The 15,544-nt window shown below is 38.9% G+C and overlaps 1 protein-coding gene across 12 annotated transcripts in view; it reads right to left on the bottom strand.

The window, feature by feature from the left end:
- nrxn3a (neurexin 3a) overlaps nt 1-15,544 on the bottom strand; it is a 171,756-nt gene that overhangs the window by 11,746 nt on the left and 144,466 nt on the right. For 4 of the 12 annotated variants that reach the window (XR_005070260.1, XM_037071680.1, XM_037071677.1 and 1 more), the window contains 5 exons: nt 14,117-14,298; nt 13,024-13,195; nt 5,996-6,085; nt 4,937-5,244; nt 4,355-4,439 (listed from right to left, as the gene is read on the bottom strand). Coding sequence is in view for 8 of the 12 variants with exons in the window: in XM_037071680.1 (XP_036927575.1) it covers nt 4,355-4,439; nt 4,937-5,244; nt 5,996-6,085; nt 13,024-13,195; nt 14,117-14,298 (837 nt within the window). In the remaining 4 variants the exon portion in view is untranslated. Of the gene's footprint in view, nt 1-4,345; nt 4,440-4,936; nt 5,245-5,995; nt 6,086-13,023; nt 13,196-14,116; nt 14,299-15,544 lie in introns of all 12 variants that reach the window. The other 8 variants (XR_005070261.1, XM_037071679.1, XM_037071684.1 and 5 more) reach the window with 3 other exon arrangements.

Here is a 15,544-nt window from a genome sequence, read left to right as displayed (position 1 = left end):
GTTCCTTCAATAATGGTGAGTCGACTGATATGGGCCATGCCCCATTGTGACTAGAAAACATTTCTGCCATTTCAGATTTGTTACATATTTTTGATTCTATTGGCTTACATTTCATCTTGGTACATACTACATTCAGATGAGTCTGAATAAAACTTGTGGAACCTGTGAATTTTCTATATCACATACTTCTTGTCTTTAATTGGTTGTCAGCATTTTTAGGATGTGGTCTGATATACTTAACAGGCTGTAACTGTTCAAGGCTTAAATCGATTGAAACCAGATATGGTAATGTTGCACATACAGCCACATTGCATGCGTATTTTTGTAACACTGCCCCAGGGGTGCTACAGTAACATCATGTTGAAGCATGGTACCAACAGTGCCATCTTTTAGCCTTTATTAAAAAGCCACCATAGCTTGTAGACACCTATCACCAGCACTAGTGTCAGATGTGATGCCTTTCACCTCTAGTTGGTGCTACAGTGCAAATCAAATTTGAATAAGCAGTAGCAGATGCAGCAATTACAGGCGCTTTCTTTAGGAAATGTATATGTTTGTATAATATACAGATATTTAAATTTGTAATTTTAATCTGTATATCGAATTTCATAACTTTTCTTCTTGTCTTTAGCATTTCACTGGTAATATGAAAAAAACCCTGAAACCGAGTTTGGGATATGCTTCGGAGATTTATCCTGTTTAGTGTGGGCATCATTTTATCAAGCTTAAAGTTTAGAACATTTGGATCAAAAACCTGGTGAACATGGCCCTCCTTCATCTGGCACAGTGTTTTGAAACAGCATTGTGAATCATATAAGATATAGTTATATGATTTACATGTGTATAATTTATGTACGTATTTGTATGAGAGATACTGACATTACATATCATTAATCACTTTTGTTCCAATATCATATTATTTAAGTCAAAATATCTATGGTCTCCAAGAAAAAAGTCTGTTAACTTGTCCATCAAATATCTAGAAGTTTACTGTGTGAACTATTTAAGGACCTTTCTGAATTGCCATCTTATGAAATTGATTTGAAAGGAAAGGAGAAGACGACAGATTTACAACAGAGAACAGAATCACTTGATAACTTCTATCGGCAAACCACACAGACAACAGCCACACTGACAAAATAAAGACAGTGTGGGGTAAAATAGACGAGATTCAATGTTGCTGCGACCGCAAAAAATTTCAACTTAAACACGAATGCAGACAAAGCAACCAAGTTAGCCTAAAGGCTCAATGGAGTCAAGGATCAGTCGGAAAGCATGCAAATAAATGATCGAATGTCACTTAAAAGAGAGAAAAAAAAAAGTGGAAAATATTAATGTTTCTGGCAAAAGAAATCATTTTTTGCCATCTATACCAAAGTATATTCAAATGCACAGGAGAATTAGAGAAGAAGTGGAAGGTTGGAAAGTGACTGACCGAATGAGGAGGGAACAATTTTTGAATAAACCTGCCTTCAACTACTTATGGAACTTTCCCTGATTAGGACAAAAAAATTGATGGCAAGAATAGATTTGTTTTGCCTTCTTTATTTGCTTTAAAAACAGAAAAAGGGATGTCTTCATAAAAAGCTGCATGGTACAAAGCCTTATGGTAGCCCAGAATATATGTGGAAACAATTATCTCCCACCAAAACGTCATGCCACACATGATGAGGCCAAAATACAAGAATGAGTCTTTGGATAAGTGGTGAATAGACGGGAATGATGGTCTGGTAAACAAAAGATTTTAAAAAGAAAAGAAAACAGGAAATAGCATTGACTTCCAAAATGATACAACAAAGGAAATCTCAAATCAAAGCATGCGGCTGTCAACGTCAAAACGTGATGTTAGGGTTAGAATGTTGTGAATTTCTGTGTAAACACATGACTGGATGACTGGGGCCCTGTCTTTGTCTTTCTTCACAAATCCCCATGAATCTCAGGCTATACAGCACAGCTTTAAACCCATTTACACCACAGCCTTACACATACATTTTGAAAAAATTTGGGAATGACCTTCAGAGGTAGAACCTACAGGTGGCCAGCAGAACAGTTCTACGATCCTCACCAATCATGTGTCTGAATGTTATGATGTGATGCTAATGTTTAACATAAAGCAACACTACTTCTTTTATAGTGAAACATCACCAATTAAACTCAATCAAAGTCAGTTAAGTCAGCTTCTTATTTGCAGAATGGATCAACATCATTTCAAATGGAAATATTGTTGAGCTAAAAGTCTTGCTGTATGGTGAAAAGTTTCTTATTAGTACTCCAAGTATCATAAGCACATTTGCTTCACTGTTTTAATAATAATTTGGATAACATGATTTATGGTTTTATGTCATCTGCGACCAATTGAGGAGAAGAGTTTGTGTTTACACTTGTCTTTATGCCATGTACACCCAAAAGCACCTATTTAAATTATGGCTTGGCAATATGGCCTTAAATTGATATCAGAATATGTTTAGACTATATTGGAATATACAACATATTTCAATAGTTTTGAAAACATTTCTGAAAATGTCTGGTTTATTACTATTAGTAACATTAATAAAATAATGCAAACAGCAGTTCGTTTACATTTTGAATGATTACTTTTTTTCCCCCTCTTATTGAAACCTCGTTCTGAACAGATAAATGAAATACAGTTGTACGTTATTTCTTGCCAGACAGCTGGGAGCACTTCTGCTGCTAGTTGTCCTCATATACAACAAACATTACAAACACACAGAGGTATACATCTGTATGTACACTGTTTTTTTTTGGTCAGTGTAAATCTTTTTTCCTTATTTAAATTTTGCACTAGGCTGGCCACAGTAGCCAGTGTTCCGGTGGTCAGACTTACACCATAACAGACAGTAAACTGCACTTTAATGAGATAACACAAGTGTACGTCTTCCATTTTTACTTTTTCCAGTCTTAATGGTAGCTGGCAAACCAACTTATAGGTGCATGACCACCACCTACTGAACTGGGGTGTAGCAGTAGATTGGCGGAAAGAACAAATCCAAATTTGTTAGCATATACTACAAAGTAATATTGTGTTTTCCATAATTTATCAATAATAAAAATTCCATTCATGATACCTGATGAGTGATGACCATCTATTAACACGTGTTTGACAGTAAATAAAAGTACAGTGCTAAGTACAGTCTGGAGCTAAAGGACCTTGAATGCTAATACTTTTAGCTAAGAATTACTGATGATAAGTAAAGAAACTACATTTTGATGGTGGAACCGTTAAAATAATTAGAGGGGGTTGCAGTGAAAAATTAAAAATTGTCTGGAGCCCTGCATATTGGAATACATAGTCTCATATCACAAAAAAACAATACAATATTGTAAAGCTTTGTTGTCTGGATGGCTATCATGGATTCAAATAAGCATAATTTGGAAAGTTGCATTGTTTTCTCTTTTAAACATGAAATATGTTATGAATATGTTACAAAACTAGAAAAGCAATTTATTTAGTAGGGAACTGACTGCTTGCTGTTTCCATCAAAAATAATTGTGTTTCTAAAATATGGAAATTCCCAAATTCTTTCAAACTGATTCTCTCAGTTATCACAATGCTTAAACATTTTAGAAATTGTTATATTTAGATACAAAAAAGACAGAATAACAAGTACACCTAAAAGCAAAAGAATGACCCAAAAAAAGGAAAAACTTGTACACAGAAATTCAATGATATCTGTTCTCTATTACATGTACCAATGCAAGCCTCTAAATATGGAGAAACACAAATGATAAGAAAAAGTACAACACATGGATGTAGTCTGAACAATACACTGCATTTCAGCAGAACACAAGCTTGAAAAAATGTAAAAATGTGCTGTTTCGAAATTAAAATCAGTTGAGCAGTGAATGGCTGGAGCAGTGGACTCAAACACAATGTGAGACATTTTGCCGCATCAGTGCAGAGAACATAGTTCACCATCATACAAATTTTGCACATTTGGGATGACATGTTAACTCTTATTATTTCTCTCAGCAGACAAAATTTGTATGCTCTTTGGTGACCATGTTAACTACTTTGGAAGACCCCATGTGCAAGTGTAGCTTGTGATATTAATGTGTCACTGTCGTCTACTAGCCACACACTCAATGAAACTTCTGTATGATTGATGTGCCAGTTCAAATATTTTCAATTTGGATTTGAACCTTGCATTTGACAATCCAGCTTGCCTTGGATTGAGTAATGTGTGGTACAGCTTGCTGTCACTACATTGGCTGCTGAATGAAGTTACACTTTGACGAACCATGGGGGTGTGATGCTTTGAGGATACCTCGATCCTCAGGTGCAAATGAATGAAAGCACAAAGAAAGCAAGCAAATGCAAACTAACCTAGCCCACCTGCATGGCTAGTTTCACACTCCTCCAGGTCTTCGTCATCGCTCGAACACTCTGCAGATGACACAATTTCATCTGGTGTGTGCTTCTTGGGCCGAGCGTTGGTCATTAGAGGTCGCAGCAAAGGAAGCCGAAGGCAGCCACAAAAACAAGACACAGAAAGACATGAAAAATATACAAAACAAGTCAAAAGGTATCATGAGAGTTCTTTTTTTTTTTTTTTACCTTGGAAACAGTCATCTGATGGCTTTCTGTCTAGAGCTTTCATCTACATCTCATTCTCTCTCCAGATTAGAGTCTACAATTCAATATCCACCCAAATGAGACATATGGTCACAATCTGCCCACTGTGCTGAGTTATCGTGTTCAATAATGGCAAGTAAAGTGTTTTGTAGAATATTATGACGTCACAATAAAGTTGGGATTTGGCCCTTTGGATACCATCTTTTTTATCATTCATTATTTGATCTTTTAGTCATGTATGTAAAATTTAGGCAAGATTTTTTGGGTCATGGCAGAAAATGAGTTTCGTGAGGTTTCAGAGAGAGTTTTCCCTCTATGTATATTATGAAAGTCTCTCCATACCTGTACAGTTGAGGAGGATCTATGTTTCCGTGTGGTAGTGGTGGACATCATGGTGGTAGTCTCAATGAAAGTAGTGGACATCTCTGGAGGCATGGCCGTGGTCCTGGCAGAACCTGCCACACTGGGCACATCACCTACCAACCTCACACTGCCATTAATCTTGATGTTAGGGTTGCCCTCAGCGGCCATGTTCAACACCTTGAGGCCATTGTAATAAAGGCCGGACAGTTGACCCTGAAAGGGCCGGCTGCGATCACTACCACCAATCGCGACTGTTGCTTGGGTGTTGAAAATGGTTAGCTGCCGTCCTAGAGGAGACATCCAAATGTAAGATATTTGCAACAGAGTACGCTATTCATTTACAACAGGTGCTTATTTTTGTGGTGGCATTATGACCAGCTAAGGCAGTGATTCAGGTTAATATTTAACTGATCTTTTAATCATTTTTTGCCTGTCTATACTGAGAGGTTAGTTCAAATGAGGAAATCTGGCCTAAATAGCAAGTCTGGCTAAATGTAACTACTCAGGTAAGCCCACACAGTCTGTGTGCCCAGGACCTACCACTTTGCATTGGTTGTTGCACTTGCACAATTAAAATAGGACCCTTAAAGTAATGACTGTATGAGACATTTTCCTCCCAACTTATTAATATAAATCCATATTATTGTTTTGTTTATTTCAATTTATTTTACAAGTTATTCATCTATTTATTTACTACAATTTAGTTTCTTTTTTCGTTAAAAATTTAGCACTTTTAGACCACTTAAAGGTCAATATAATGACGCATGCATTGTATTGACATTCACTAAGTTTAATGATAATCTGTCAGAGATGAAAAGCATCACTTTGGTCAAAAATTCTAAAAAGACAGCTTGTATGAATATGTTATGACCTGAATTATTCACAGAAAAAAATCTAATAAAAACGTCATGGTTTTGGAAATCCACACAGTTCATTTAAGCCTTAACTGGATACATGGACAAACATTCAATCCTCTTATTATAGAAGAACAGTAAAGTAAACACACATAAGCAGAAAAACATGTTTGTTTGAAATTACCTTTCTCTTGTAGCCACTCTTCTACTGGTCTGGCGTATTTGAAAGGAATTTTCTTATTGGCCATTTGATAGCGTTCAATGTCGCTGTTCCCTTTAAAGTTTAAGAAGACATTTATAAAGACATTTATTGATCGTCAGTGTCATGTCACACTTTCTTTCTCACATTTACAATATGTTTAAATGATTTTATCTGAAGGTTACAATTGTATTAAACTTGTTTAAGTCGCAGCTGCGTACCTTTATGTTTTCTTTCAAAAACAAACAACAAAAAAGCAGCTCATCACTGTATTCTCAAAATTGTCCTTTTCACTTCACACAGAGTATCCACTACTGTTACAAAACCACCATAACATACTCTACAGTTCCTGTGAATGGGTGGAGCAGTAAACAGTGTCTTCATGAAGCATGGTGAGAGTAAAAGTTAATCAAAATCATCCTAAACTGTTCTTTTTTTTTGCTTTTCTATTATATATTCAGTAAACATATGACATATGAATAAAGAAAAGATTCTGTGACAAAACTGAAAAAGTGTATTATATATAAATATTTGAAAAAGCATTTGCTACTGTACTTTTGTTTGCGTGCATCACAATATTCAGAGTGGATGATCAGCTAAACTTTTCTGGGCTTAATTTATTGTAAAATGACGGAGGCATAACTTGACATGACACCATGCAATACACGGCAGGGTAGAGCTAAATATTACTTATAGTTCAATGAACAGCATGTGCAACTGATATTGATATTGGAACTTGGACCTGCATGGCTCTATTTTGGTTGCACTAAAATGCAATGTCATTCAGCATGGCTCAATTTAAGTGTCAAATAAGTTTTAGCACTGATTTGCAGCAGTGAATATGTCTGGTGGGAAACCTAAAGATACTTCAATTGCATCAACATAATGAGAAACTATCTTCCTACCAGTTGGACCCATTCCCTCTAAAACCTTGCTGACATTCCAAAACGTTTGTTTCATTTCAGTTCTGTCAAGTATTTGACCACAGTATACCATGTTAATTAGTCGCGAGGGGAGTGAAGTACACCGACATGCAGCTAAAACTGTCGGGTCAGAAGAGGTACAGAGAAAAGAATGTTAATCAAATACAGAAAGTATTACCCATACAATTCAAGCACTTTGCTCTCCAGGTGGATGAACCTAAACATCTTCTGCAAAGAGGAACAGAGGAAGAGCCTGATGCTACATCTAACTGATAAACTCCTAAATCTGGTGAAGGTCTAGGAGGATACCCAGACAGCTCCAATATACCTATCTTTTGTGAGCACCCACTGAAAAAGAGCCTATGAAGTGGACAACCTTTGGTTAGAGTGTCACAAACTCTGAAGTCAGCACCTGGGTACTCATTTGGTCAACGATCGTGTAAGCTAACCTACCTCAAACATGAAGCATAGGTCCCACACGAGACAGTGAGCTTGTTTAAAGGAGAAGGACAAGGTGCAGTAAACATTTGTGAAGCATCTCATTCTTCATGTAAAGCTAAGGAGTGAGATGGAAAGAATCCAACACCAGGGTTCTGAACTGAACTGAACTGAATATCTGGTTAGGAGGTGTCCACAATGTAACCACTGAGATATCACTCAACTCACAGACTGTTCTCACCTCTACTGCATCCATTCCTGACAAACAGACTGCAGATTGTCAATGAGCCATATGGGTTGACACGACACAGTCTATATGATCGTTTTTTTTAATTCATATTTTCTTTCTTTTTTTTCTTTTTTTTTTTTGTTATAGCAGCTGGTGTAGCACTACATATTATAAAATTGGTTTGACTGCTTTGTAGTGTATTGGGATTTCCACCAGGTGGCAGGATAACCTCTGCTATAAATGCTGTGTGACTGTACAGTATGGAGTAAATAACTGCAAAATCTTATTGGTTCCTCTGTCAGCAACTTGCTTTTACTTGTGTACACGGGGTTAACAGAGCAGTGCAAATAACCACCAAGAAGTGATTCTTTCTGTTTCTATGTTCATTGACAACAGAGCTGTCTGTGAATAGTCCCTCTTCTTTGTGAACACTCTGACGAAAAACATGTTCACACCTGCCGTGCTGTCATTTTGGCAACTTTCTTGCTAGATTTAGCACGTTTTCAGACCCTCTGAGTGGCTTTGATTCTAAAAAAGCAACTAGTGACGTTGCAAATCCACCACTCTTCTGCCAACAACACTGGGGGGAGTCTGTGTGCGTGTGATATGTGAGGCAGGCAGGATGACAAAACAGATTACCCACCCAGTGCTTGGAAAGTTATTAAAACACAAGCAGGAACTGAGTATTTGATGAAAAATTGATCAGCTGCCGATCAATCTGGGCATCCCTAGTTTGTGGAGCTCTGGCTACCACAACCCCTTTTTTCACCAGCGACAACATGTTCTGTCTGATTGTGAGATGCCCTCTGCTGCCTAACAGTGCCTCCTGGATCTTTGTGATAAATGGCTGGGTGGGGACAATCACTTCTGTTTCTGTTCTGTTCGATTCCACCATTCTATAGGGACCTTCGCTGGCATTATGATACCTTTGCGTACTGGAATCTACACCACCCACCCAAACACTGCTGCAGACCACTCCATGCCACCCATGGCAACAGCATTCCCTTATGGCAGTGGTCTCCCCTACAGAACAAGGTGCCCTGACACTCATAAACCTGCTAAAAAATTACCCAAGAGTGACAAAGAGCTCTAGGTGTTGGCCTGGCCTCCAAATTCCCCACATCCCGATCCAATTGAGCATCTGTGAGACATGCAAGTACAAGTCCAATCCATGGGGGCCCCAGCTCGCCACCCACAGGACTGAAAATATCCACCACCAACACCCTGGTGCCAGGCAGGTCTTGTGTCCTTGCCCTGGGTCAGAGACAAGTTTGATCCACAGCGGGGCCTCCATGGATAGGACTTGTTCCGACAAGTCCCATTGGTGCTCCATTGGATTAGGATCTGGGAAATTGGGAGTTCTTTGTCATGTGCCTTGGGCCAATCCTGAGCAGTGTTCGTCAGAGAGCAGGGTACGCTGTCGTGCTGGGTGGCCGCTGCCATCAGCAAATGTCGTTGCCAGTACTTTGTCTGCAACAGCTTTTAGGTGGGTGGTGCGTGTCAAGTGGCTAACATGCCAGGGACCAAAGGGTTCCCAGTAGAACATTGCATTGTAACAAGCTGATCAGTGTTAATTACTATTGCTAAAAGACTTGAACTGGCTTCATATTTACACACAGCCACTGTAGGATCATCACACATCATCATCATCATTTTTCAAGGACACGCACTCCTGTTTTTCGCCCCTATTCCTCTGTCTACAGTCCCTTATTTATTGACACTGGAAACAATCTTTGCTGTGTTAGTGTGCTAACAAAAATATAATAACTTTACTACATACAGCACTAAGCAGCTCAACACAGGTTTTATATGGCATCAAGATCAGGTCTGATAGTGGTAATAGTAATTGTCGTGCTGCGATATATGTTGTGCAACAGTCAATCCTCCCTCATTTCCTGTGGTCTCTGTGCCCAAGTGGAATGTTACACACACTCATCACAAGAGTTTTTCTTTAACCATCTCTATTTATATTTTCATTTAATGTTCGTTCCCATTCCACACTCCCTTCACTCTGCATGAATACATAAGTTAAAGACCAATTTCGTATTTATTAATTATGAGAAGCGACAGAAACAACAATGGAGTCTCCTCAAGAGGGGAGCATGCTGCTATAGCATCTGACATAGCCATCCGAAGATAGTTTGTCCAATCACAGGTATTCTTTGAAAGGGCCTGCCTTTTTCCCACAAAATTCTACTGGCACCTTTTCAAATAGATTTTTGTTACAAACCATCTGGGGCGTCAGGTTACTGGTCATCTAGAGAAATGGTGACTTAATTATTATACAAATATTTGCTGGTCAGAGGCCAATTTCACTGACTCACTGAACAATTAATGCAGAAGGCAGTTGTGGTTGTCACTAATTACATTTACTCATATACTGTACTTCTGTACATTTTTGAGCATCTCTATTTTCTGCTTATACCCCCCACTACTTCATTTTGGAGGCATATATTTTAGTTTTGCAGTGTTACCATGTAGCAGCTAAGGTCTGGTCCAGTTTGCTTGGTGCTGGTAATCTCTAACCGTCATTTTCATGGTTTTTTGTCATTCTGGGAACAGCTTTGAGAGTCACCGGCAATGGACCTATACAGTTGTTCAGATATGAGGATTCTCTGTAATTGTGCTCTATGCCTCTGAGGGAAAGCTAGAAGTTAAGCTCCCTTCATTGATCGCACTGTCTCCACTGTCTCTCATCAAAAGTCCCACTGAAAACATAAAAAAGAAAGAAACTGAAGCAATGCATCTGTCTGTACAGCATGCATGGAAAGTGTAAAACAGGGGAGAGTGCGGAGGCTAGGAGGCTGGCCAAATTAATCATCAAAGCAGTTGTCCACTGACAAGCTGTGCTGTTTCTAAATGCTGCTATTAAAGAACGGGCTGGATTGTCACATGCAACTTACGGCAACTTTTCCCCTTTTTTCTCTGTCATTTATAAACACACATCAGCCATTTCAGGCAGCAAATGTTTGTTCTTTGCATGTGTATGTCAAACTGTGAAAGCAGTGCTCGTACAAACATGGTCCACCATAACCCCTTCTCTGAACGCCCATGTATAAAAGCAATTAGTGTCTAGACCTGATGACCAACTTTTTGTGTCCTGCGATTCCACCATGGGACACAGGTCAGCCTGTCAACCATCATCGATTCTACACCAGCCTCTACGATGCACATTATTAATTGTTTTAGAGGGATATTTGCTAATAAAAGACATGGAGCTGAACCAGCAACATATGAATTTAAAGCTAGGGTCTGTAATGTTGTTCAGAAACACATTTTGTTATACTGGGTGAAATGGTCCTGCTATCCTGAGAGTAGTCATTACATTATGTATTCAGATAAACGAACGAAAATAATCAGACCTCTGTGGCAGCCGCAGGACTGAGAAAAAGCTGACCAATCCCTGCTATTCAGCCCAAATAGCACGGATTGGTCAGATGCCTTCATGTCTCGTTCTGCCTGCGCCCTCCTCTGTCCCTCCCTCCTGCGTGCGTGCACACCTTACGTTTCACTGATGCCGGAAATATTCAGCACACTGCTCTCCAGAAATATGGAGTTGCAGGAGAAGACGTTCATTTGGTTACAATGGCAGAGAAAATGCAGCTAGCCTTACTTGTAACAGCTCACCCTGCTAAACAGGCAAGGAAAAGAAAGCCTGAGGCTGAAAAAGCTGCATCGAAATAGTCTCTGGATAAAGAAAGAAGTCAGACCCCAGTCAACATGAGTGCTGTGTTTGAGTGTTGGAGACAACTGGGGCATGTGAAGGGACGAAAAGTGATGCAGAGGTTGCTCTCTTTCTGTTGGACAGGTAATGATTTGTTTTGTTTCGGGGGGATTTGTTATTTTCATGAAATATGTAAGGTTTGACAACTTGGTTACGTTTGTAGCTCGTTCTAGCCCAATGCTAACGTTAGCTTCTTTGTGTGTTGTTTTTAGCAATGAGAATGGCTAATGAGTCGGCCCAGTTTCCACTGGATATGGGTCCGCTGCATTGCAGCTCCGATCCGGTTTTGCTCCGCCTTCCGGCAGTCCCCACCGGTTGCGGTTTGAGTCGGCCACCGCACAGTACAGTAGACAGCTGGCCTCACAACGTGTGCTGGTGTCAACACGGAGTGTTTTATTTTGAAAAGTAACCGGATGTTGTTTGTTGTTTGCGCTTTACTTCCTGTCTGCTCCGTGCTAAATTCAGGTGAATTGCTGCGTCGTGCTCCGGCATCTCCTCCTCCCTGCTGAGTCCCACTGCCAGATGCACGTTCAAGTTTGTGGGGGCGTGGCTTTGGACAGAGCACTGACGGGATTGGGGGGATGGAACTTAGAGAGTTCTATTTTATAGATCTATTTTGTGTTTCTTACTTCTTACTTTTTCATTGCATTGTTTATTATTTTAATACAATTGTTTTTTATTACAATACCCTGTCTTTAGCTGCTGTGATGAGAATTGTCCTCATTTGTGGGACAAATAAAGGAAATTCTGATTCTGATTTTGATAATATAATGTAATAAATGCATGAATAAGGGAATCTGTATCTGTCACTGTGTAGTTCAAACCAGTCCCTAAACAGTGATGCCAGTTAGACAAAGTCTGGAGCATCTCTCAGGTTAGAGCTGCTACAGAAAGTGCAACAACAACATTTTTTGACAAACTGCATGAAAGACTGAAGACTGAAGACTTTGAATTTAACATGCTTTTTAGGGCAGTTGTTGCTTCGAAGGCATTGCAGGTCGTCCACTGAAGGGAAAGGTGATTCATTTTTGGCATCAGATGTTTTAACCCAAAATGACTTCAGTGACTTTTATATCGATGAGTAAGTGTAGGTCTTTTCCATGGTTTGGCATGATGCTGTGTTGAATATTGTCAGGCACTTTTTAGGAATCGCTGTGTCTGATTGTGCGAATAGCTAAATCTGGCAGCAGTTGTGTAGCACTTCTCTTAGCAAAAGTGCTATAAAGAAGATATATCTGCAATGTTACTGCTGGAGACCAGCACAAGAAATGTTTGTTCATTTTTTATTGCATATGTGTACTGTATATTTTTTGTTATTTCATAGTTCAGAAATAAAAGCACAGTAGTTAATGCCTTAGAAGGGACAGTGGTTGTGTAGACAGTGTTTTTCTCGTTTTAGGACTGACGGGAGAGTACACAGTAGGTGCACTGCAGTTCAACAAATAAAAAAAAAAAATAAAAAAAACAGAAGTTGGTAGGGAACTGAATGATGTTCCTTTTTTTTGTTGGAAGCACATGCTGCCCAGTGACCATCTGAACTGTAATCATGGCATGGTCATATTGTCTTATCACACTTTGTAACAGTATCTTTTCATTGCTAACTGATACTGTCAGATTTGCCACCAATTATGATAACAAACATCTTTGAATAGCAAAGATTAAAAGAAAGATGATTTGAATTGATTGACTAGTGTTGTACCTGTTGGGAAGTGTTCATTGATGGACCAGTTATCCACCTGCAGCGTAGCATTGCCACCATTCCTGGTGAAGCGGACAACATGATACTTCCCATCATTCACTGCGGTGCTGCTCTCCTCCACACTGATATCCACTGTACCAATGTTGAACGTCACTCCTATTTTGCCTTGTTGCTGAAATGAGAAAACACAATTATTTATCATAAACATAGATGTATTACTTTCCTGGATCTTATCCTTGTGGAATAATACTTATATTGCCTTTAATATTAAATACTATTGCTGGTGATTTCTCTGCTTTCTGTAATGAAATATCAACACAATGCATGGACACAGTTGTGGTCAGGTCATCATTGCTTGTTAGGTCTGACAACTTAGAACTTTGAACTAACCAGCCAAACACACCTAGCTATAATTATATAATGCATTGTGTTTTATTGATTGATGATTTAATAGTTAAACCATGATTAGGACACATTGGAACTGTTTGAAAACCTGATGTTTCACATCACAGATTATTATCATATTAGATGTCAGTTTGAATTGATGATTTATCTCGATCAAACTAATGGTCTTTGTGTCAAGACAAACCAAAGCTGTTTTGGTGAGTTTTATTTTGTTCGTGTTGAGTTTGAAATAATGTGTTTCACAATGACTTAATGAGGGAATTAAGCTTGTCTTAGTTCAGTAAAAGAGCAGAACTTCAAATTCAGAAAGCCTACAGTTGAGGTGCACACAATTATCTCCTTTCTTGTCTTTCTGTGAGTCATTTGTGTTGATTTATTACACTAAAATGTAATACTTTTCCAGTATACCTTTCCCAAGTGAAATGACTGGGTGCTATACAGACACCACTTAAGGCGCAAATTGGTATTACCAGCAGTGTTGGGAAAGTTACATTAAAATACAGTATATAACATATTACCAGTTACTTTGATTTTAAATTAATATTAGGACGGTTTGGTTTCATGTATCTGATATTTCCATTTCCTCTCTAGCTTGTGCTCAACTCACAGAAGCAGCATGGCACATTGGTTAGAAAACAAAACAAATCAAGGCAAAAAGTAACCATGCAGAGTGTGTGTGAGAACTTACTATGTGCAGCATGAGGTAGTCACCCAGACCAGGTGCACTGTCAATCCTGACCAAGATTCCGTCTTTCAGGGAGGTGCTGAAGCCCACAGTTAACCTGTCTGTCCTGGTACTCGGTCTCTCATTGGCTGGCCATTTGAATGTGATGAGGCCTCCTCCTTTGCCGAAGATGTACGTCGTCCCAGCTGAACAGAGCAGGAGAAGGAGGTAAACATAATGAGCTTATCTCTTCACTACAACAAGGACCACATCCTAAGTCTAAATATAGACTGAGAACTAAAACAACAATGCATGTCAAGTTAATCAATGCAGGTGCTGGTAAGATGTTCATCACATACAGCTGAAAGTCAAACAGGTGACTGCAAGTAAAATGTCATAAGAATATACATGGATATTGTACTAAAAGCAACAATATCTAAACCTATAAGCAACAGGGTCAAATCATGGCAAAGGCATTTGGACCAGGAGACCATGCAGTGAACTTCAGATTCGACTACTATAACAGTGTCTTTACAGGACTCTCTAAAAACTCCATCAGCCAGCTGCAGCTGATTCAGAACGCTGCTGCTCGAGTTCTAAGAAGAACCAAAAAGTAGATCTCATCACTCTGGTTCTTGGATCCTTACACTGTAAGTCAAAGAACAGATTTCAACATCCTGCTGTTGGTTTATAAAGGACCTAATGGTTTTGGGTCAAAATACATGTGTGATCTGCTGCCACGTTCTGAACCATCCAGACCTCTGAGGTGGTCAGGTTCAGGTCTGCTTTCAGTCAGAGCTAAACATGGAGGAGCAGCGTTCAGTTATTATGAGCCACATATCTGGAACAAACTCCCTGAAAACTGCAGGTCTGCTCCAACTCTCACCTCTTTTAAATCAAGACTGAAGATCTTTCTGTTTGCCACAGCCTTTCACTGAAGACATGTCAAGGCTTTGAGCTGCACTGTGACTTCTATTCTTTAGTTGTGTCTCTTTTAAACATTTTCTAACTTAGAACTCCTATTTCTTCACCCGTTCTAATGTTTGGTTTTTTTATGTCTTCCTACTGGTTTTTAGTGTATTTTTAGTGCACTTTTAACGATTTTAATGTAAGTTCTATGCCTCTGTAAAGCACTTTGAGTTGTTCTGAAGTGAAGTTGGTATAGTTAGTACATTATTGAAAGATGTATCTGTCTCATTGAAGTAACAGCTCTAGCCTCCTAAAATTGGTACAAACTACTTATTCACAAGCTACTCTTTAAAACAAGCTATATAATATTGGTGCAATAAGTACAATACAATAATATTTACATTATGCATGGTATTAAACCTTAACATTAACCTACCCGTACCCTTTTCACATGTGAAAAAAATCACATGAGAATTGGACATTTTCACAAGTGTATTAAATGCATACAAATGTGTTCACATGTGGACATGTAGATTATATGTT

This window comes from Acanthopagrus latus, chromosome 16, assembly GCF_904848185.1.
Source record: "Acanthopagrus latus isolate v.2019 chromosome 16, fAcaLat1.1, whole genome shotgun sequence".
Taxonomy (NCBI): Eukaryota; Metazoa; Chordata; class Actinopteri; order Spariformes; family Sparidae; genus Acanthopagrus; species Acanthopagrus latus.
This window is presented reverse-complemented; position numbering and strand designations above follow the sequence as displayed.